Consider the following 21,922-nt stretch of genomic DNA (forward strand, 5'->3'; position numbering starts at 1 on the left):
ATGAAGTTCCATAAGTTTGGAGAAATTTGGAGCAACTTTTCAGAAAAAGCTCCATAAATGGACTTTTAACTGCAAACTAGCCCGTGTTTCAGGTTCATCCAGCTGAAAGATCCAGACTTTCAGGATTTAACCGGGTCCTTGCGGAGAAGAAATCCAATGACACTGCATCAAAATCAGCTTGATTCAGGGGACCGCACAATATTGAGAGAAAATCCTGCAGAAAAGTTTCTACGTCCGAAGGTAAAATTTTGACCAGGGCCTCCTGCTTAGTGCTTCCAACCAGGGCTCCATGTCGTCTGCCTCAAACTATGACTTTGTTCCGTTCAAGGCAACCACATGTCCCAAGTTGATGCTATAGATTTTTAAACACTAAGAGATAAAAATATTTTCTATTTTTATAAATTAGCGTTCGGATTTCTATTGTGTGTTATGTCTTACTTATCTGATGTATTGGTGTTTTTAAATGCTTTACATATCTGTCTCCTGTGTTAAGCCTGGCTGCTCGCAGTCAGCTACCAAGAGTTGAGCCAGGGGTTAATACATTGAGACCTTGACTGAAACTTATATTGTGTTGGCTGCTTTATTGCTAGTGGAAGGTGCATACTTACCCCTACTAATAAGCCACCTTCCAACATAGGAAATGTATATTATACATAGAGTTTTTCAGATGTTACACTGACCTTCTAATTGAGCCAAGTTTGGATCCCAATAACACAAATATCCTGTTCTTGCCCCTGTCAATTGCACTATCCCAAGTATAAGTATTACAGAAAAAAATATAAGCAGCTGCCCAAAAGTAGAATGATATTCTATTCTTTAGTCCTCATTTTGAAATGTATTAATTGAATTGTGTATGATAAAGCAGGACACCAATTGAAATAAAGTATAACTCAAGGTGTTGTTTATAACTGCCAGGAATCTAAGTCGGAGGGTTCCAGGGGAGACAGGGTTACCGATTCTTGTTGTAATAACTTGGCTAGAAACTCTGCATCCAGCAATGCAAGAAATACCACCTAATAAATCACGGTCCGGTCAGTCCCTTTTCTTATAAAAAGAAAAAAAAATAAGACACACACTAGTAAATACTATGCACACATTTTCAAACAACTAGCTACTCTGGTGACTCAGTGAACGTATATATCCACTCTAGGAATCTGTTTCATTCCCAGAGGCTAAACTTAATATTTTCTAAAGTCTGTTATTTCACCACCACGACACCCAAGGGAGAACATCAAAACAAAAAATGTAAAGTGAAAATCTTTAAGGGGCCTCCCAATTAAGATGTCTTCAATAGGTTGAAGATGGGGTCTATTATTATAGTGATGGATTGTTGAGGTGATAGCTCAGAGATGTATTGCTAGATTTCTTTAATTTTGTTTATGAAGTGCTTGGTAATGCGCCTCACAGCTCCTAAGAAGGGGCAGCACAGTTGCTCATAGTCTTAGGGTTGTTGATCCCAGAGATGACCCTAAAAAGCTCTTTTTGTAGTGGGCAGCCAAGGCTATTTTGAGGTGTTGCTGGAATGCCAGAATATGAATCTCTACACTTTAAAATACAAAAACACCTTTAACGATCAAGACGCCGGTTCAATTTTGCTAACGTACTAGTTGCTTGACCTTGGGAAGTAATTGAATTTATTTTGTTATGCATAGTGTTGAGGGGGCCTGTTAGCCGGTTATTGATACTGAAAAGTGTAAGAGATGGGTGAGGAGTCATCAATTGTGTGGAAGGGGAAAAAGTTGGAGAGGGTGCTGGCAAGAGCAGAGATGCCAATGTTTTTCCAAATGTGTCTAGGTGACATTGTGAAGATTTGCTTACTTGTGTGGTGAGTAGTAGGAATTTAGGTCACAACGAAAATGAAAGAGTGATCGCCCCAAGGTAGTGGCATGGAAGATGCAACTGTGAGAAGGGATTCAGATGTGGAAAATTGCACCCAATATATATCCTGCTATGTGACTTGGGCCTTTAACTAACTTCTTTAAACCAAGAAATTCTGGGCTGAAAGTTTGTTTGTTGAGGGTTTGTTCTAGAGATACAACCAAGATGGTTATTCTTGGGTGGGTATGTGTTAGACCTGGCATCCATGATGTGCGTTTCCCCTAACGTTTTCCCTTCAGACTTCCTGTTTGTACTGATTTTGTTTTTGCTGGCCTTAGGACTCTGCATACTTTACCAATGCTAGCCAGTGCTAAAGTGCTCTCTCCTTCTTATTAACATACCAAATTGGCATATTTAATTTACTTGTAAGTCCCTAATAAACTGGCATTACCGGTGCAGAAGGCCTTTAAATGAAATGCTACTAATGGGCCTGTAACACTGATTGTGCGACCCACTTCAGTAGCACTCTAAACATGCCTCAGGCCCGCCACTGTTCCCTGTGTGTGTGCAGTTTTAAACTGCCATTTCAACCTGGTAAAATAAATCTTTTGCAAAGCTCCAGCCTTCCTTTTTAATACATATCAGTCACCCCAAAGGTACACGCTGGACAGCCCTAACAACTGGTTACAAAGTTGGACATGTATTTACAGATTCTGGATGAGAAAAAATCACTACTGCGTGGCCTATCTCTCCCATATGATAAAATTGGGATTACCTTATTACATTTTATAAGTGTAATTTTAAAATAGGAACAGATAACACCTTCAGGTATGGTGTCTCTGGAATTGCAATGTAAAAACTTAACTTATGGTGAAGTCAGGATTTTCAATTACCATTCTGAAAATGCCACTTTTAGAAAGTTGGCGTCTTCTTGCCTTGGCCATTTGGTGCCAGCTGCCTGTCTTTAGTTCACATGACTCGGTGTGAGTGATAGTTGGGCTATGTGTATTCCTCCTAGACAGTCCCACACAATGGGGAGCTTATGTATGACTGGATGGGCCATCACTGGCAGGATGGGAGGGAGAAACTGGGCCAAGCCCTACCCATACTTGAACAGGGTGCGTCCTGTCTCCACACAAAGGGCTGCATACCCCCTGTAGTTAGCCTGAAGCCAGGGCCAGGAATGCAGGTTGTCTGTTCACTTCAAAGGCATGCCTCTAGAAGCTTCAAAGACACAACTTGGTATAAAACCTGAACCTCAGACACCAAGTCTCCAATACACTTCTGGATCTGTGGATACTCTGCCAGGAAGAAGGACTGCCACTCTGCTGGACTGCTGCTCTGAAGAAACTGTTGCCCTGCTGACCTGTTGCCCTCCTGCCTGGGAAAGAAGAACTGGACCTGCATCTTTTGAACCCAGAATGACTTCAAGGGCTAGTGCGCTGGTCTCCTGATCTGAAGCCTCAGGGACATAACAGACTTCCAACAACCTTGCATCTATGCATGGACTCTGCCATCCGTGAGTCTACCATGCCAAGTAGAGCCACCCCAGTCATGGCACCTTGGAAGTGGGCTTAAGGTACTTTTCCAGCCTCTGTGGTACCAGTGGAACCAACGCATTTCTTCCACAGTGCAGCATAAACCCGAGCAGAACCAACGCATCTCCGCTGCTGCATGAATTGGACCCATCACATTGATCCACATCGCCTTTACAGCCTACTTCGGCTTCAGAATCACCACAGCACAAAACATCCTTGGGGAAGGACTTTGCACCCCTCGTCAACAGCAGCCTTGACGACAGACTCCGCATCGCAGCTGCACAGCTTTTCACAACAGACTCATTGCCTGACTGCACACTGCATTCTCAAACCTGGACCTCGCATTGCAAGCTCCATTGGTGTGATCCTTGATGACAATGCAGACTTTCGCATCGCAGCCTTGCTGCATCTCTGAGCCAAAGCATCATTTCTGGTGTGCGAGACATCTTTGACTCAGATCCTAGCAAAGCTCTACAAACAAGGATTTAAGGTATTTTGCTCATTAGGCCCAAATGTGTCCTGTAGTCGGCTTGGACTCCATCGCAGTCAGCCTGAACCTCTGAGTTTGTCCCTCTCTGGCACAACCAGATATCCACAGTTGGTGCTTTGAGCTTTTTTGGTGTTATTTTCACTAAAACCTTTAAAAATGCATATCTCCGGTTCTACTGGTTGTTTTTTTAATGTTTTGGTCTTGTTTTATTTATGAAATGTTACTCTATTATTCTAATTTAGTTGGGATCCTTTTTTAGTGGTACTTTTCAATGTATTACTGTTTGAAGTGTTGCATAAATCCTTTACACATTATTAACTCTCACCCTGAAAAGAACTGTGGTTGCTGCATGACCAGGGCTCACACCTCAGTCAACCAAAACTCCAATTTCTCACAGTATGGATGATGTATGCGAGTGAGTCAGTGTGGTCATTCGTAGGGGCATATTTACATGTCAAAAACCAACAAGAAAGTCGTGTCAGTCGGTCTGCAACAAAAAAGCTGGTCTTGTGTAGGGTACTCCCAATAAATCACAACACAAAAAAACGTACACAGTTCTAATGAGGGATAAAGGAAACTCACAAAAGAACACAAAGAGAGCGGTCCCTGTGGGTATGATCAAGTTGGAACAAGAGCCCTCACTCACCAGTAGGTGACATGCTTCATCATTGGGCTTTTGCTCCATAGTGCAAGGGTGTCTGAGTTGAAGGGAATTATTATTCATGTGCAGGAAAATATCCCTTCCTGCACATAAACAATTTACAATGGTGTTTTGTTACTTCTATGTGTGCTGCAGAATGAAGCACACACAGGAGTAGCAAATCGTGATTATTGAATGATTGTTTATGTGCAGGAAGGAGCACCTTTCTGCATGTAAACAATCATTGATGACGTTTTCCTCTTTCTATATGTGCTGCAGAGTGCAGCACGCATAGAAAACGCAAAAACAAGGAGAAATAAAAGTATTTCTACTCATTGCACCATGCTAATGCCACCCCATGGGCTGCCATTAGTTTTTGGCGCTGCCACAGATTTACGAATTCTTGTAAATCTGGGGTAGCATCAAAAGCAATGGGTGTTGAGGTGGACCTACCACAGCAACACTCATTGCACGCCCCTCTACAGCAGAAAATTGTGTGGGGGGCCCATATTTATAAGGCGGCATTGAGCCACAGAGTAGCTTATTGCTGCCTTGTAAATATGGCACAGTGCCACAGGAGTGTCATGAAAAGTGACGCTCCAGTGGCACTAGAGACATGTAAATATGCCACAACACAAAAAAAACATACACAGTTCCAATGAGGGATAAAGGAAAATCCCAAAAGAACACAAAGAGAGCGGCCCCTGTGGGTATGATCAAGTTGGAACAAGAGCCCTCACTTACCAGTTGGTGACATGCTTCATCATTGGGCTTTTGCTCCTCGTCAGGCCGGCGCTACAATGCCTGACGGGCCCCTTATGGGGGCTCTTTGCCGGAGATCTTTTGATATAGAATTACCGGTTGATGAATGCTAGAATGTGGGATTGGTACAAAAAAACGTGCTGTTAAAAATGACTAGAGGTATAAAAAGTAAGTATTTAATACAGATTAAACCTCTGTCATGATTAAAAAATAGTTATGTAGGGGGAAGGATTAGCTTCAATGCCTAATCAACCCTAATAAAAGGAATGTTTGTAAGATACAGTCCCTATAGTCAGAGAATGTGTGGAGTGCAAGTACAGAAATCCCTATACTGCCTCAAAAAAATAGGTCAACATGTTTCTCGCTTTTAAAGTCAATAAAGATCAATGCGATTCATCAGGACCAAACCTACCCAATCCTCATATTTCATATAGCCTATAGTTGGGCATCTCACAGGAACCTGAAAACAAAGAATGGAAAACATTTAACACAGTACGACAAGCAAAATTACGTGCACTGTGAGAGGGTGGGGAGGTTCAAAACACACTGGTAACTTCCCCTTCGTGATGTGCACCAATTGGTGAAACATAAACAAATATAATCCTCTTAATTTAGAGGAGACATCCTTACCATCCCAGTATTAAAGGATGGGCCCCATTGGGATAGCAGCAAGCTTCAGTGGTCCAAGCTGGTCTAAATATCAAAGTATAAATATGTAAGAAAAAGTCACGCAGGCCATCTCAAAAGAGAATTCTCATGAATAAAATAGATATAAAAATAACTGGTAGTCCAAACTTCTCACAAAATATAGTGCTGGGTGGTGAGAACACCCATCTTTTATGTTAGTCATATTGCACTTGTCACAAACCAAAACGTGAAGTAACAAAGATCTCATAAGCCCATTGTTGTAATAGTTGATAGATATGTACAATGTTGGCATGTGAACGTGCAATAGAATGTAGAATGTGTTTTCGTACAAAGAATGCAAGTGTCAGTTGGGCGAGGAGGCTGTGCCGATCGGACGTTGTTGGTGAGCCCTGATGATTTATGTGTTTTCAAATAAAAAGAAACACGAAGTTCTTGTGCAAGCGGATTCTTCATTTACAACAATTTGGCGACGAGCGTTGTTGGGGCTCATCAACTTCATTGTTTCTACATTAAGTGGAAAATTCAGTGTTTTGGATCCGGTGGATGAACATTTCCTTGATGGAGGACACGGCGTTTTGAGCTTCGTTAAAATGTTCTGACCACCTGCATCTCAATGGATATGTTGGTTTCACTTTCATAGAGGTACTGTAGTCTCGGCGTTTCCTCTTCCGTTGTTTATTTATCGCTGCTCCGTGCGCTCATTGTTTACTTATCGCCGCTCCTTGCGCCCACCGTTTCGCTCATTTACAAAGTGTACTGGTTTCTTAGCAACAGTTGCTAGTCACGCTGGAGTGCTTCGCGTGTTATTCCTATTGTGCCCAATTTCCTACGAAAACAAAACTAACACAAAGACATATCTGACGGCAAAAAATGTAGAAAAGTCGGTCATTTTACTGTTGTATGTAGAAGTACAAAAGAGGGCAACCAAATTAGAATTAATACAGTTGATAATTTTGATGAAGTTTGATGAAGAAATGTGTGCTAATATCATGCTAACTGTAGACGATGATGGTTGTAGAGGTGTGATAAACAGATATAAAGCACCACTTGATTGTGTCAGCATTGGAGGAAAAGAATTGGAAGTCATGGCAGATTCAGGTTCACCTATTACTATATTAGATATGAAGCATGAAATTAGAAAAGAGTGATGTAAACCCAAAGGCATTTAGAGAGTTTGATATTAACATGGTGGGATATTTTTGTGACACTTTGCAATTTAAAAATCGCAGCATTGATACTAAGATATATGTCGCTGAAAATGGCAGGAACATTGTTGGTTGGCAGGATTTGGGTAAACTTTTGGTCCCCTCAAGAAGGCCGCTGCATTTCTCTTTTTTTGTTAACCTAGTCCTTTCTCCCTTTCCTTTGCACTACAATTGGTTTTAATGCCACATGCTACCCAAGATGGCCGCTATTTTTAATCTTGTGGTTCAGTCCTCTTATTACTTTTATTTTTTTCAAACATCCTTGCACCCTTATTAGCCAGCCCCGCGGCACCGCTTCTCACACCCAGGAGCACGGAGTAGGGGTAGGTGTCGGTCGGCGTTGTGTATTTTCCAGCCGACTCCGACATAGGAGATTTATCTCCGTATTGAGCCATACATATAATGATCCCTCGGTGGGAGCTGTCTTGAAAACAGATGCAGCGCTACCAAATTGGATGGCAGTTTAGCACTTATGTCCATATACATAGTGTATGATTTTAACTCCCTATGTGGGGTTTATATACACGCTTGGCAAGTAAGTGGCCTTTCTTTTCTTTCTTCAGGTCGGCATTGTGTATTTTCTAGCCGACTCCGAAATAGGAGATTTATCTCCGTATTCAGCCATACTGATACCGATCCCTTGGTGGGAGCTGTCTTGAAAACAGATGCAGCACTATCAAATTGGATGGCAGTTTAGCTCTTATGTCCATATTCATAGTCTTTGATTTTGACTCCCTGTGTGGGGTTTATATGAAACTTGACGGCATGAATTTGGAGGGAACTAGGTTTATATTGTTTATATTCCATGCCCTTGGTGGGAGCTGTCAAAGTTAGATGTGGTGTTCAAAACTTGTGACACGGGGCCACGCCCCCCTCTTTTTCTCTATACCTTTAACATTAGATGGGCTTATGAGATCTTTGTTACCCCACGTTTTGGTTTGTGACAAGTGCAATATGACTAACATAAAAGATGGGTGTTCTCACCACCCGAAACTGTATTTTGTGAGAAGTTTGGACTACCAGTTATTTGTCAATCTGCTTTATTCATGAGAATTCTGTTTTGAGATGGGCTACGTTTGACTTTTTCTATCCTATGTATATTTAGATATTTAGACCAGCTTGGACCACTGAAGCTTTTTGCTATCCCGATGGGGCCCATCCTTTAATACAGAGAGTGTAAGGATGTCTCCTCTAAATTAAGAGGATTATGTTTGTTTATGTTTCACCAATTGGTGCACATCCCGAAAGGGAAGAGTCACCAGTGTGTTTCGAACCTCCGCACAATCTCACAGTGCACACAATTTTGCTTGTCGTACTGTGTTAAATGTTTTCCATTCTTTGTTTTCAGGTTCCTGTGAGATGCCCAACTATAGGCTATATGAAATATGAGGATTGGGTAGGTTTGGTCCTGATGAATCGCATTGATCTTTATTGACTTTAAAAGCGAGAAACATGTTGACCTATTTTTTTGAGGCAGTATAGGGATTTCTGTACTTGCACTCCACACATTCTCTGACTATAGGGACTGTATCTTACAAACATTCCTTTTATTAGGGTTGATTAGGCATTGAAGCTAATCTTTCCCCCTACATAACTATTTTTTAATCATGACAGAGGTTTAATCTGTATTAAATACTTACTTTTTATACCTCTAGGCATTTTTAACAGCACGTTTTTTTGTACCAATCCCACATTCTAGCATTCATCAACCGGTAATTCTATATCAAAAGATCTCCGGCAAAGAGCCCCCATAAGGGGCCTGTCAGGCATTGCAGCGCCGGCCTGACGAGGAGCAAAAGCCCAATGATGAAGCATGTCACCAACTGGTAAGTGAGAGCTCTTGTTCCAACTTGATCATACCCACAGGGACCGCTCTCTTTGTGTTCTTTTGGGATTTTCCTTTATCCCTCATTGGAACTGTGTATGTTTTTTTTGCGTTGTGGCATATTTACATGTCTCTAGTGCCACTGGAGCGTCACTTTTCATGACACTCCTGTGGCACTGTGCCATATTTACAAGGCAGCAATAAGCTACTCTGTGGCTCAATGCCGCCTTATAAATATGGGCCCCCCACACAATTTTCTGCTGTAGAGGGGCGTGCAATGAGTGTTGCTGTGGTAGGTCCACCTCAACACCCATTGCTTTTGATGCTACCCCAGATTTACAAGAATTTGTAAATCTGTGGCACCGCCAAAAACTAATGGCAGCCCATGGGGTGGCATTAGCATGGTGCAATGAGGAGAAATACTTTTATTTCTCCTTGTTTTTGCGTTTTCTATGCGTGCTGCACTCTGCAGCACATATAGAAAGAGGAAAACGTCATCAATGATTGTTTATGTGCAGAAAGGTGCTCCTTCGTGCACATAAACAATCATTCAATAATCACGATTTGCTACTCCTGTGTGTGCTTCATTCTGCAGCACACATGGAAGTAACAAAACACCATTGTAAATTGTTTATGTGCAGGAAGGGATATTTTCCTGCAAATGAACAATCATTCCCTTCAACTCAGACACCCTTGCACTATGGTGCAAGGATGCCTGCATTGGCACTGGCACCTAAATTTAGCACCAGCACTAGTGGAAAGACAAGGGTGCACCCTATTTGTGTAAATATGGCGCATCCCTGCGTTTCAGAATTAACACAGTGTGGCACTGCCAAGTTTGGCGCAGCACCACGCTGCACCACCTCTGTGTAAATATGCCCCTAAGAATTGAGGGTTAATAGAAGGAGGCCTATAGTTTATAAGGAAAAGGAAGAGTGATGGGAGTATGATTGAGGGGGAGTGGAATGTCTGCTACTAAAGGTAGGAGGTGTACTTCTCCTCCACTGAGTTCATGTTCACTGCTTTAACTCTGTTAGAAAGTAAAATATTCAACTCTTTCCAAAACTGAAAATAATTTATTTGGGTTTTGACAAAAGTTGAAAACATTTTCTTTTTTTAGTTGGACGTGGGTACTAAACAATACAATACCTATAGTATGTCTGAATGCTTCTCACTCCTGTTGGTAAAATAACTAATATATTTTCATAATTCTAGTAATTTCTTAATCGTATCCTTATTGACTTCCTTTCACAAAAGATATACGGCCTGATTGCAGTGGAAAGGGGACGCTGTAGCATCAGCAACAGAGCACCCTTTCCATCGTACTAAAGATTCACCTGCCTCATTTAGAGTAGAGCGGACCTTCAGTATCTAAGAGGCAGGGACAACTCTATCAACGCTGCTGACATTCACTTTCGACTGCCCAATGGAGTAAGCACTGTCAGACGTTTTGCCATTTCTCCACCTGCCCCATTTAGTGTGGGCGAACGAATGGCAAAATTTTACTTTCACTTATCACCATTCAAAAGGTGATGGTAAGAGAATTTCAATGACCGTCAATGCCATGGGAGAAAACTCCCATAGTGAGGGGAGTTTTTGCTTTATAATTTTCAAAAAGAAAATCCAGCTTTGAGACTTTCAAACTTCTGTTTAAAATTGAAAAAATACATTGAAAGTATGCTGTAGGGCTCCATCATGTTGACGGAGCCGTACGACACACTTTCAATGCATTGACAGGAACCACTTTGAGGCGAGATGTCCTCTGGGGCAGTGGACATCATATGAATACCCTCCGCTGTGTTTCCCCTCAAATGAATTATTTCACTGTTGATGCTGCGTGATGGCGATTTAGAATAAAGGATTAATGTTCTTGATGGATTGAATTTTCCCTATTTATACTTCTTCACCTTGTAATCATCACTCTATCTTTTGCATTTACATAAGACCACCTGATTTCATTCATACCCTTTTGGATGCATTTTTGTTCAATAAATATAGTCTTTTTTAATAAACAAAGGGTGGATCTTAACGTTTTATTTCTTTAATGTTTTGCTCTTTAGTTATGGTGTTTCGCATAACAGCACACTCAGCCCTGGAAATGCTTCATTTTGAAGCACATAATTCCTCTAGTCCATGTTTTCTCTATTCGCTGTATGTCATAACATATTGGTGATAAGAGATCGCCTTCGGACTTGACAATAAATCTGAATTTTGACCGTCCATTCCAAATTCTATCTGCACATAAATTATTACACTATCATCAGCTGCAATATAAAGAGAGTCATGCTTTGAAATCAGAAACGAGGTCTTACCTTTAGATGCCGCATAAGACGTCTGAATAATAAACGCTCCAAAGAAACACCCGGCCCCATTAAAGAGAGTGAGAAAATGCATTGAAATCCCTCGTATTCTGCCTGGTACGCGCCGGAAAGTTGTCATTGCACCTTTGTAATAAATTGAAAAGTGAACGCATTTATATACACAATCTTATTAAAACACAGTTAGCTTACTTATAGTTCACTGAGTTTAAGAAATGCACATATCCTATAACCCTAAACGAAATATATTTGACCTGTAAAATATATCTTTGCATCTTTCTCTCCTTAACAGCCTAGGAACCTAAATTAAGAACTTGTTAAGAACCCGTTCTAGTTTGCATTTAGTCATGAGGATTTCACACAGAACCTAAAGGTAATGCAACAGAACACCGATTCAAGTGAAATCAGGTTAGAACACATTTGCTTAAACTGGACAAACACTCATGTATTAACATGGTACGAACATGAACTTCAATCATTATCTTGGTAGACCGTGCTTGTGCTAATTGGGAACAATATTTGTGGCTCTGGGGGTTATTTTGAGTTTAGAATATTATCTAAAGAGCAGTGTATAGGTTCTAAATAGTGCAGATGGACAATCTGACCATATTTGATGGTTGACACGCACCCGAAAACCTTTGTTAATTCCCTTATGTATGAAGGTAGATTGCAGGTTTGCTAGACAAAATAGGCAAATCCAATGACATTTTGCCAGCTCTGCATGTATTATAACCAAATTAGAAATTATTGTCACATGGCTGTGGATGAATCAGAAACAAATGGAATATACCTTTTATTCTGACCAGCATATAATTTAGTCTAAACCATATGGGGTATATTTACTAAGACTTTGGGCTGTGTTTGCATCACAAAAGTGACACAAATCTACACAAAACCATTCTTTACCTATTTACTTTTCTGTGCAAAACTTGGAGCTCACGTACCCCCACACTGTAGAGCTGGCAGGGACTTTGTTACGCCACTGTGATGAAGCCTGACCCCATATGTCATTATTATTTTGTTTTTAGTGCTATGCACTTTTTATTATTTTAGTTACAATTTTGTTGCCAGTTTGTGCCCCACAATTTTGGTAATTAAAATGTATTTCCAGTGTAGTAGCTCACAGTTAGACAGCTCAATGTTGCCGCATGAGCTCATGGGCATTATATTTATGAGTGCTACAGCTGCAAAGCATGTTGTTAGTTGCATTGGAACCTTTTCACCAACTACCTCTGGCTGTTGCTATGACAGGGAGCTATATCAGGGCACTCAGCTTGCAAATGTTCCTAGTGGGTGTGCTATAGCTGTGCTGATGGCAAGCACATCGGCACTAAACTATGACGCAGATGTAGCTATGGCTGATATCCTTCTCTTTTGCTTACCATGCCTATTCAAAATTCACACAATCAAGTATTGCCACTTAGATCTACCAGTTTATCCAGCTACTAAATATAGAAGTGAATCTTGTGCCACATTAGGCCTAACAGAGATTGTTCCCTCCTATACCCTTATATCAGGGCTGATTTTAGACCTTACCTTGTCCACACCCAGTTTCATCACGCTCACTAATAATGAACCTGTGATCTTGTCAGGTCATAGGGCCATAACTTAGACCTTCAGCATCCCTGCATTCGCTAGCTTTTCTCAATTTCTATCCATTAAGGATTCTAGAGCCAAACTTGGTAACATCATTTATAATAGCCTGTCATTCATCCTAGTAAAACAGTCTTCTGTGTTCTCATCGGATATTGACTACAGTGCCAACATTGTTAATCAATTGATAGCTACTGCAATCATAGACATTGCTCCTCTAAAACATTTAACACACAGTGGAGTACACCTCCTGCCCACTGGTAAGTGCTGTTTAATTACATAACATCCTTTAAAGGCTATGAAAGAGCATAGAGGTGTTCATAGTACAAGACGTCTAGAGACTGTTATTTAAAATTATTGAAAAACTTTAAAAACAAAGGGCCTGATTACAACTCTGGAGGAGGTGTTAATCCGTCCCAAAAGTGACGGATATACCACCAGCCGTATTACGAGATCCATAGGATATAATGGACTCGTAATACGGCTGGTGGTATATCCGTCATTTTTGGGACGGATTAACACCTTCCTCCAAAGTTGCAATCAGGCCCAAAATGTAAGTTCATACTCTACCTATTGTACTCCCTTTGTGTGTAACATGATGCAAGATGTTTTTAAGATTATTGATGAACAAACACACACCGCAGATGCTGCTCCGTTAGCAGGTAACTGGATTCATTCCCTTGTAGGCAGGAAGAAAAAGTTTGTTTCACAGGCAAGCCTTAGTATTTATCAGGGTTTGTGATCTTCCTTGCTACTTTATTAGGCGTGTTGGCATTTAAGTGGTTCACATTAGATTTTCTGATTACGGCTTGTAGAAATATAGTACCACCAAGTACGTTTTAATATCCTTCTGTGCTCTGATAGCTCTGTACTCTGACAGCCAACATACTGATTTGTGTTACTGACTTGAGCCTTCCATTTTGCAGAAAGCTCCATTGTCCTGAGGAGGATCTTATGTTCACAAGCATTTTAAGATTGAAACTTTGGCTCCTTTTCTGCATCATTCTGTATAATTGTGAGTAGCATCTAAGAATGTGATTAGAGACCTTAAGGACACTAAACTCTAAGAGCAGAAATTCGCATAAACATGTCACCTATGAGACTCAATTACTGTAATGGAACATATATATTTGTGCTGTTTTATACATTATGCTTTAGTATTGAAAACTTAATAAACGCTTTTCACATTTTCATTTACGAGACAGTGTACACAACTCATTTATAAGAATTGTTTTGGCATATATTTGATTTGTCTTTCAATGAAAGGTGTGTGTGATAGGATGGATAGTTATGTCAATTTATACAGAGCACTATGAACTACATTCTCTAAGAAATAGTTTGAGAGCTTATTTTTGTTAATGGGCTGCTTGAATTGCATCACTCCATTGATATAGCTTTGTGAATCTTTAGCTGAGTTTTCAGTCTAAAATCTATCAAATTTGAGACACTTTTAGTTCTCCTTATTCATCAACCATTATGAGACCACTTGAGGAGGACGTTGATAATCACTTCTCCCTACAAGCTTTCTTTGTACCAGTGTGATAGAATTTAGGGCCATATGTACAAACACATTTTCCCATAGACACAGAACGGGCAAAACTGCTTGCTACATCTGGCCCTTACTCCTTTAGGTTATTCACCTAACCTTAATAGTAAAATCCAGTTTCCCCAAGATCCTTACCCACTGAATGTTTATAGGTAGATGGAGATCTATGCCTTATTAAATGTTGTGACCTAATCAATCTGTCCTTTGACCTTGCTACATATTCTAATGGCTGGAAACATGGAAGCCAGCTAAGGTCATTATTTTCCTAAGAAAATCATTCTGCCAATTGTTTAACTCCAAGCAATTATTGTCCTATATCCCTTCTTCCCTTTGAAGCTAAGATAGCTAACTAGATGAGAAGGTAACAAACAGCTTTCTTTGTTGATTCAGGAAAATTCTCCCTTAGGTGCAGCCCATACTGAATTGTGACGACATCATAGCACTTAATTTGCTATAGTAGCTGTACTGAATGAGCTGCAGATAATTTTGAACTAGGGTGGTACTGACACTATTATTCAGCTAGGCCTATCAGTGATCTTTGACACTGTGTACCATACAAAGCTGATTTCCAGGTTTCAGGCAGCAGTGGTCGAAGAAAGACACGGGATTGGTATACCTCCACTCAAAGAAAAAAAGCCTTCCTGTATGGTGCTGTTAATCTCATTCTCAGAAATGCGTTCCAGTGGACTTCCTCAAGATTCATGATTAAACCTCACTCTGTTTAATGTACATGTGGCTCTTCGGGTCAAAGTGATACACACTTATGTTTCTCGTTCAGGTATTTTGTTGACAACACACAGTCAATTGTGTGAATGGAGATAATTTTTGCAATTGTCTCACAGTCTTGGCTTCTTGACTGCTCAGAACTGACTAAAGGTCAACTCGAACAAAAGATTTGTCTCAGTTTGCTGCTTCACTGGCTTCTCATCTTTAAAAAGGCACTTAGTCCAACTGTGAAACATGTGTCACTGGGGATTGTGATGAATTTATAAATAAAATAAACCAATCCTGATTTAAATCAGTATTACTGGAATAGTTTTGCTTTCTTTATTGAAATATGTGGGTGCATCAAAGCTTGTTATTTGTCTTGACAATACCAGCGCAAATTTACTTGTGAGTAAATCTTTTCATAGCGCAGATTGTGTGCATTTCAGTGTGATGAGGCATTCACTGGTTGGTGAATAATCACTCATTCTCGGAGGAAATAGCCAATGATTTACTTATGTAATGATTTACTTATGTAAAAGACAAAAGTAAATCTGCTTTCAGAGCATGAAAATTGCCTAGTGTAAATGAAGGGACTTCTCAACCAATGAAATGCAATTTACATGCTATTTGGTAATATGATTATATCCTCTGTTGTATTTCAGACTTCTGTTGTTGCTAAGTGCTCTAAATATCAGATGTGGCTGTTACCCAATTCATGGCACTTAATTTACCAACCAGAGGAATATGGAAATCTGTCAGGATTTGCACCCATGGCCTTCAGATCATTACATTTGCCAGCAACAAACATTCAGCTTACTGACCCAAACTTCTGTTTAAATATACCCTTCTTAAAATTCTGAATGCTGAAATATCTTTGAATGTGATCCCTCCTAGTAAGTTGCAACAGTTAGTGATTGACAGGAGAAGTATTGACATTTTTTACCTCGGTGATGACATAAATGAGTGATGTAATGTGAAGTCATAAACAGTGCATAGAAATATAACATTAATTTGGTTTTATATAAATATAAATATATATATATATATATATATATATGGAAAATGTCACTTACCCAGTGTACATCTGTTCGTGGCATTAGTCGCTGCAGATTCACATGCTGTGCACATCCCGCCATCTGGTGTTGGGCTCGGAGTGTTACAAGTTGTTTTTCTTCGAAGAAGTCTTTTCGAGTCACGAGATCGAGGGACTACTCCCATTTCGGCTCCATTGCGCATGGGCGTCGACTCCATCCTAGATTGTTTTCCCCCGCAGAGGGTGAGGTAGGAGTTGTATATGCTAGTAATAGTGCCCATGCAATGGAGTGAATACGTATGTACATAATGTAATTTAAAGTAATATATATATTTACAAATATACAGATGTTCAAGATCAACTTCTAAACGGCTACAGGCTCCCGGGGAGGCGGGTGGGCGCATGTGAATCTGCAGCGACTAATGCCACGAACAGATGTACACTGGGTAAGTGACATTTTCCGTTCAGTGGCATGTGTAGCTGCAGATACACATGCTGTGCATAGACTAGTAAGCAGTTATCTCCCCAAAAGCGGTGGTTCAGCCTGTAGGAGTTGAAGTTGTCTGAAACAATGTTCGTAGTACTGCTTGGCCTACTGTGGCTTGCTGTGTTGTTAGCACATCTACACAGTAGTGTTTGGTAAATGTATGAGGCGTAGACCATGTAGCTGCCTTACATATTTCTGTCATTGGAATATTTCCTAGAAAGGCCATGGTAGCACCTTTCTTTCTAGTTGAGTGTGCCTTTGGTGTAATAGGCAGTTCTCTTTTAGCTTTAAGATAACAGGTTTGAATGCACTTAACTATCCATCTAGCAATGCCTTGCTTAGAAATTGGATTTCCTGTATGAGGTTTTTGGAAAGCAATAAATAATTGTTTTGTTTTGCGAATTAGTTTTGTTCTGTCAATGTAGTACATTAACGCTCTTTTGATGTCCAATGCATGTAGTGCTCTTTCAGCCACAGAGTCTGGCTGTGGGAAGAACACTGGTAATTCTACTGTTTGATTTAAGTGGAACTTGTGATATGACTTTTGGTAAAAATTTAGGATTTGTTCGTAGAACTACTTTATGCTTGTGTATCTGAATAAATGGTTCTTGTATGGTAAATGCTTGAATCTCACTTACTCTTCTTAAAGATGTGATGGCAATTAAAAATGCAACTTTCCATGTTAAGTATTGAATTTCACAAGAGTGCATGGGCTCAAAAGGTGGACCCATGAGTCATGTTAAGACAATGTTGAGGTTCCATGAAGGAACTGGTGGTGTTCTTGGTGGTATAATTCTCTTTAGACCTTCCATAAATGCTTTTATGACTGGTATTTTAAATAGAGAAGTTGAGTGCGTAATTTGCAGGTAAGGTGAAATTGCTGTAAGATGTATTTTAATGGAAGAAAAAGCTAGCTTTGATTTTTGCAAATGTAGTAAGTATCCTACGATGTCTTTGGCAGATGCGTGTAAGGGTTGAATTTGATTATTGTGGCAGTAATAAACAAATCTTTTCCACTTATTTGCATAGCAATGTCTAGTGGTAGGTTTCCTAGCTTGTTTTATGACCTCCATACATTCCTGTGTAAGGTCTAAATGTCCGAACTCTAGGACTTCAGGAGCCAGATTGCTAGATTCAGCGATGCTGGATTTGGGTGTTTGATCTGTTGTTTGTGTTGCGTTAACAGATCTGGTATGTTTGGTAGTTTGACATGAGGCACTACTGAGAGGTCTAGTGGTGTTGTGTACCAAGGTTGCCTTGCCCATGTCGGTGCTATTAGTATGAGTTTGAGTTTGTTTTGACTCAGCTTGTTTACTAGATATGGAAGGAGTGGGAGAGGGGGAAAAGCGTAAGCAAATATCCCTGACCAACTCATCCATAACGCATTGCCCTGAGACTGATCTTGTGGGTACCTGGATGCGAAGTTTTGGCATTTTGCGTTTTCCTTTGTTGCAAATAGATCTATTAGTGGCGTTCCCCAACTCTGGAAGTAAGTATTCAGTATTTGGGGGTGAATCTCCCATTCGTGGATCTGTTGGTGATCCCGAGAAAGATTGTCCGCTAGCTGGTTCTGAATTCCTGGAATAAATTGTGCTATTAGGCGAATGTGGTTGTGAATCGCCCAATGCCATATTTTCTGTGCCAGGAGACACAACTGTGTTGAGTGTGTGCCTCCCTGTTTGTTTAGGTTATACATCGTTGTCATGTTGTCTGTCTTGACAAGAATGTGTTTGTAGCTTATTATGGGTTGAAATGCTTTCAGCGCTAGAAATACTGCCAATAGTTCTAAGTGATTTATGTGAAACTGTTTTTGGTGAGTGTCCCATTGTCCTTGGATGCTGTATTGATTGAGGTGTGCTCCCCACCCTATCATGGAGGCATCTGTTGTTATTACGTATTGTGGCACTGGGTCTTGGAAAGGCCGCCCTTGGTTTAAATTTATACTGTTCCACCATTGAAGCGAGGTGTATGTTTGGCGGTCTACCAACACCAGATCTAGAATTTGACCCTGTGCCTGTGACCACTGTGATGCTAGGCACTGTTGTAAGGGCCGCAAGTGCAACCTTGCGTTTGGGACAATGGCTATGCATGAGGACATCATGCCTAGGAGTTTCATCACCTTTTTGACTTGTGTTTTTTGATTTGGATACATGGCCTGTATTACATTGTGAAATGGCTGAACCCTTTGTGGACTTGGAGTAGCAATCCCTTTTGCTGTGTTGATTGTCGCCCCTAAGTATTGCTGTGTTTGACACGGCAGAAGGTGTGACTTTGTGTAGTTGATTGAGAAACCTAGTTTGTGTAGGGTTTCTATGACATACTTTGTTTGTTGTGAACACCTTTCTAGAGTGTTGGTTTTGATTAACCAATCGTCTAGGTACGGGAACACATGTATTTGCTGCCTTCTGATATGTGCAGCTACGACTGCAAGGCACTTTGTAAAAACTCTTGGCGCAGTTGTTATTCCGAATGGCAACAACTTGAATTGGTAATATGTTCCTTGGAATACAAACCTTAAAGTACTTTCTGTGTGAAGGATGTATCGGTATATGGAAATATGCATCCTTTAGGTCTAGTGTTGTCATGTAGTCTTGTGGTTTGAGTAGTGGGATTACGTCTTGTAATGTCACCATGTGAAAGTGATCTGATTTGATGTAGGTATTTAATGTTCGGAGATCTAATATAGGTCTCAGAGTCTTGTCTTTTTTGGGTATGAGAAAGTACAGAGAGTAAACTCTTGTTCCTTTCTGGTGTTCTGGTACTAATTCTATTGCTTCTTTTAGTAGTAATGCCTGAACTTCTAGTCCTAGAAGATCTATATGTTGTTTTGACATATTGTGTGTTTTCAGTGGCACGTTTGGAGGGAATTTGAGAAATTCTATGCAATAACCATGCTGGATAATTGCCAGTAACCAAGTGTCTGTTGTTATCTCCTCCCAATGTTTGTAAAATTGTCTTAGTCTCCCCCCCACAGGTGTTATGTGTTGGGGATGTGTGACTTGGAAGTCACTGTTTGTTTTGAGGGGTTTTGGGGCTTTGGAACTTCCCTCTATTTTTTGGGAATTGTGCCCCTCTGTATTGCCCCGCTGGTATTGGCTTTGATAAGTGGGCCTTGCTTGTGAGGTTGTGGCCTTTGTAGGTTGACCTCGAAATCCTCCCCTAAATGGTGTTTTGCGAAATGTGCCTCTGCTTTGCGGGGAGTAGAGTGCGCCCATGGCTTTTGCGGTATCAGTATCTTTTTTGAGTTTTTCAATAGCTGTGTTGACTTCCTGCCCAAACAACTGCTGTTCATTAAAGGGCATATTCAGCACGGCTTGTTGTATTTCCGGCTTGAATCCTGACGTACGCAACCATGCGTGTCTCCTTATTGTTATTGCAGTATTTACTGTCCTTGCAGCTGTATCTGCTGCATCCATTGATGACCGTATCTGATTATTGGAGATACTTTGTCCTTCTTCTACCACTTGTTGTGCCCTTTTCTGGAACTCTTTGGGTAAGTGTTCTATGAAATGCTGCATTTCGTCCGAATGAGCTCTATCGTATCTTGACAAAAGTGCTTGTGAATTGGCAATACGCCATTGGTTTGCTGCTTGTGCTGCAACTCTTTTACCTGCAGCATCGAATTTGCGACTCTCCTTGTCTGGAGGTGGTGCATCTCCCGAGGTATGAGAGTTTGCACTCTTGCGAGCTGCCCCAACAACCACAGAATCTGGTGTTAATTGCTGCGTAATATAAACAGGGTCTGTTGGTGGTGGCTTATACTTTTTTTCCACCCTTGGAGTTATGGCTTTGAATGTTTTAGAATTCCTGGGAGCATAGGTAAGCTTTGGTATTGGCTATGAGTGGAGGAGAGTGTATTAAATAAAAAGTCATCCTCAATTGGTTCTGAATGCAAGGTGACGTTATGAAACGCAGCTTCCCTTGAGACCACCTGCGTGTAGGATGTACTGTCTTCAGGTGGCGACGGCCTTGTAGGGTAACATTCTGGGCTGTTATCTGATACAGGAGCATCATAAAGGTCCCATGCATCAGGATCATCTTGACTCATTGCAGTATGAGTCGGAGATTGCATCAGTGGTGGAGTGGCTACCGGTGATGTGTGCATTGATGGTGGTGGAGATGGTGGTGGAGTTGTTTGTCTTGCCACCTTTGCCTGTGGCTGCTTGTCCTTTTCTTGAAAGGCAAGTCTTCTTTTCATCTTAATTGGGGGAAGAGTGCTTATCTTCCCTGTGTCTTTTTGAATGTGGAGCCTTCTTTGAGTGTAGTCTGGCTCAACAGATTGAAGTTCCTCTCCGAACTTATGTCCTTGCATTTGGGAGGACAATCCCTGTTCCTCTGTGTAGGAACCTGTTTTCGGTTCCGAGGCTGGATGTTTTGGAATCGAAATCTTTTCGGTCGCCTTTTTGGGCTCTGAGGCAACCTTCTTTATTTTCGGCGTCGTGGTTTCCCGGTGCTGAACCATTTCGGTGCCACTGTCTCGGTGCTGAATCTGTTCGGGGCCAGTGTCTCGGGCCCGAGATTGCTGTGTGGCGGTATCTCGACCGGAGTCGGATGACTTCGCCACATGCATGCCCTTTTTCGGTGCCGATGATCGGTCACCTATCTTTCGGGTTAAGCCATGGCCTGTTGGCGGTGACGTCCCCTGGGCTTTTGTTGTCTGCTCTTGAGTTTTATGTTTTGATGTCTTACTCACGGTTTTCAGCGTTTCTTCTGGATCGAGCTCGTCCGAGTCCGATTCATGGATGGAGAAGCTTTCTTCTTCCTCCTCGAAACGCCCTTGTTCTGTCGGCGCCGACGCCATCTGCAGTCTTCTTGCTCTTCGGTCTCTTAATGTCTTCCTCGACCGAAACGCTCGACAGGCTTCACAGGTATCCTCCTTGTGCTCTGGAGACAGACACAAGTTACAGACCAGATGCTGATCTGTATATGGATACTTGTTATGGCATTTTGGGCAGAAGCGGAATGGGGTCCGTTCCATCAGCCTTGAAGAGACACGTGGCTGGGCCGACCAGGCCCCAACAGGGGGATCGAAAAAACCCCGAAGGGCCACCAGAGCTCTTCAAAAGTCGGTGTCGATCTGTTATAACTAACCCGATACCGAACGCAAACAATACCGACGATTTTTCCGAGATTCTAACTAACTTTCCGACCCGAAACACGGAGCGAAAAGGAACACGTCCGAACCCGATGGCGGAAAAAAACCAATCTAAGATGGAGTCGACGCCCATGCGCAATGGAGCCGAAATGGGAGGAGTCCCTCGATCTCGTGACTCGAAAAGACTTCTTCGAAGAAAAACAACTTGTAACACTC

At 41.2% G+C, this 21,922-nt stretch overlaps 1 protein-coding gene across 1 annotated transcript in view; it reads right to left on the reverse strand.

Annotated features, from left to right (window-relative positions):
• Positions 1-21,922, reverse strand: part of SLC15A5 (solute carrier family 15 member 5) — a 379,306-nt gene that overhangs the window by 15,182 nt on the left and 342,202 nt on the right. Inside the window, exon 7 of the mRNA XM_069230056.1 lies at positions 11,239-11,370. Coding sequence (XP_069086157.1) covers positions 11,239-11,370 — 132 coding nt within the window. The remainder of the gene's footprint in view (positions 1-11,238; positions 11,371-21,922) is intronic.

Source organism: Pleurodeles waltl, chromosome 4_1 (assembly GCF_031143425.1).
Source record: "Pleurodeles waltl isolate 20211129_DDA chromosome 4_1, aPleWal1.hap1.20221129, whole genome shotgun sequence".
NCBI classification, from domain to species: domain Eukaryota; kingdom Metazoa; phylum Chordata; class Amphibia; order Caudata; family Salamandridae; genus Pleurodeles; species Pleurodeles waltl.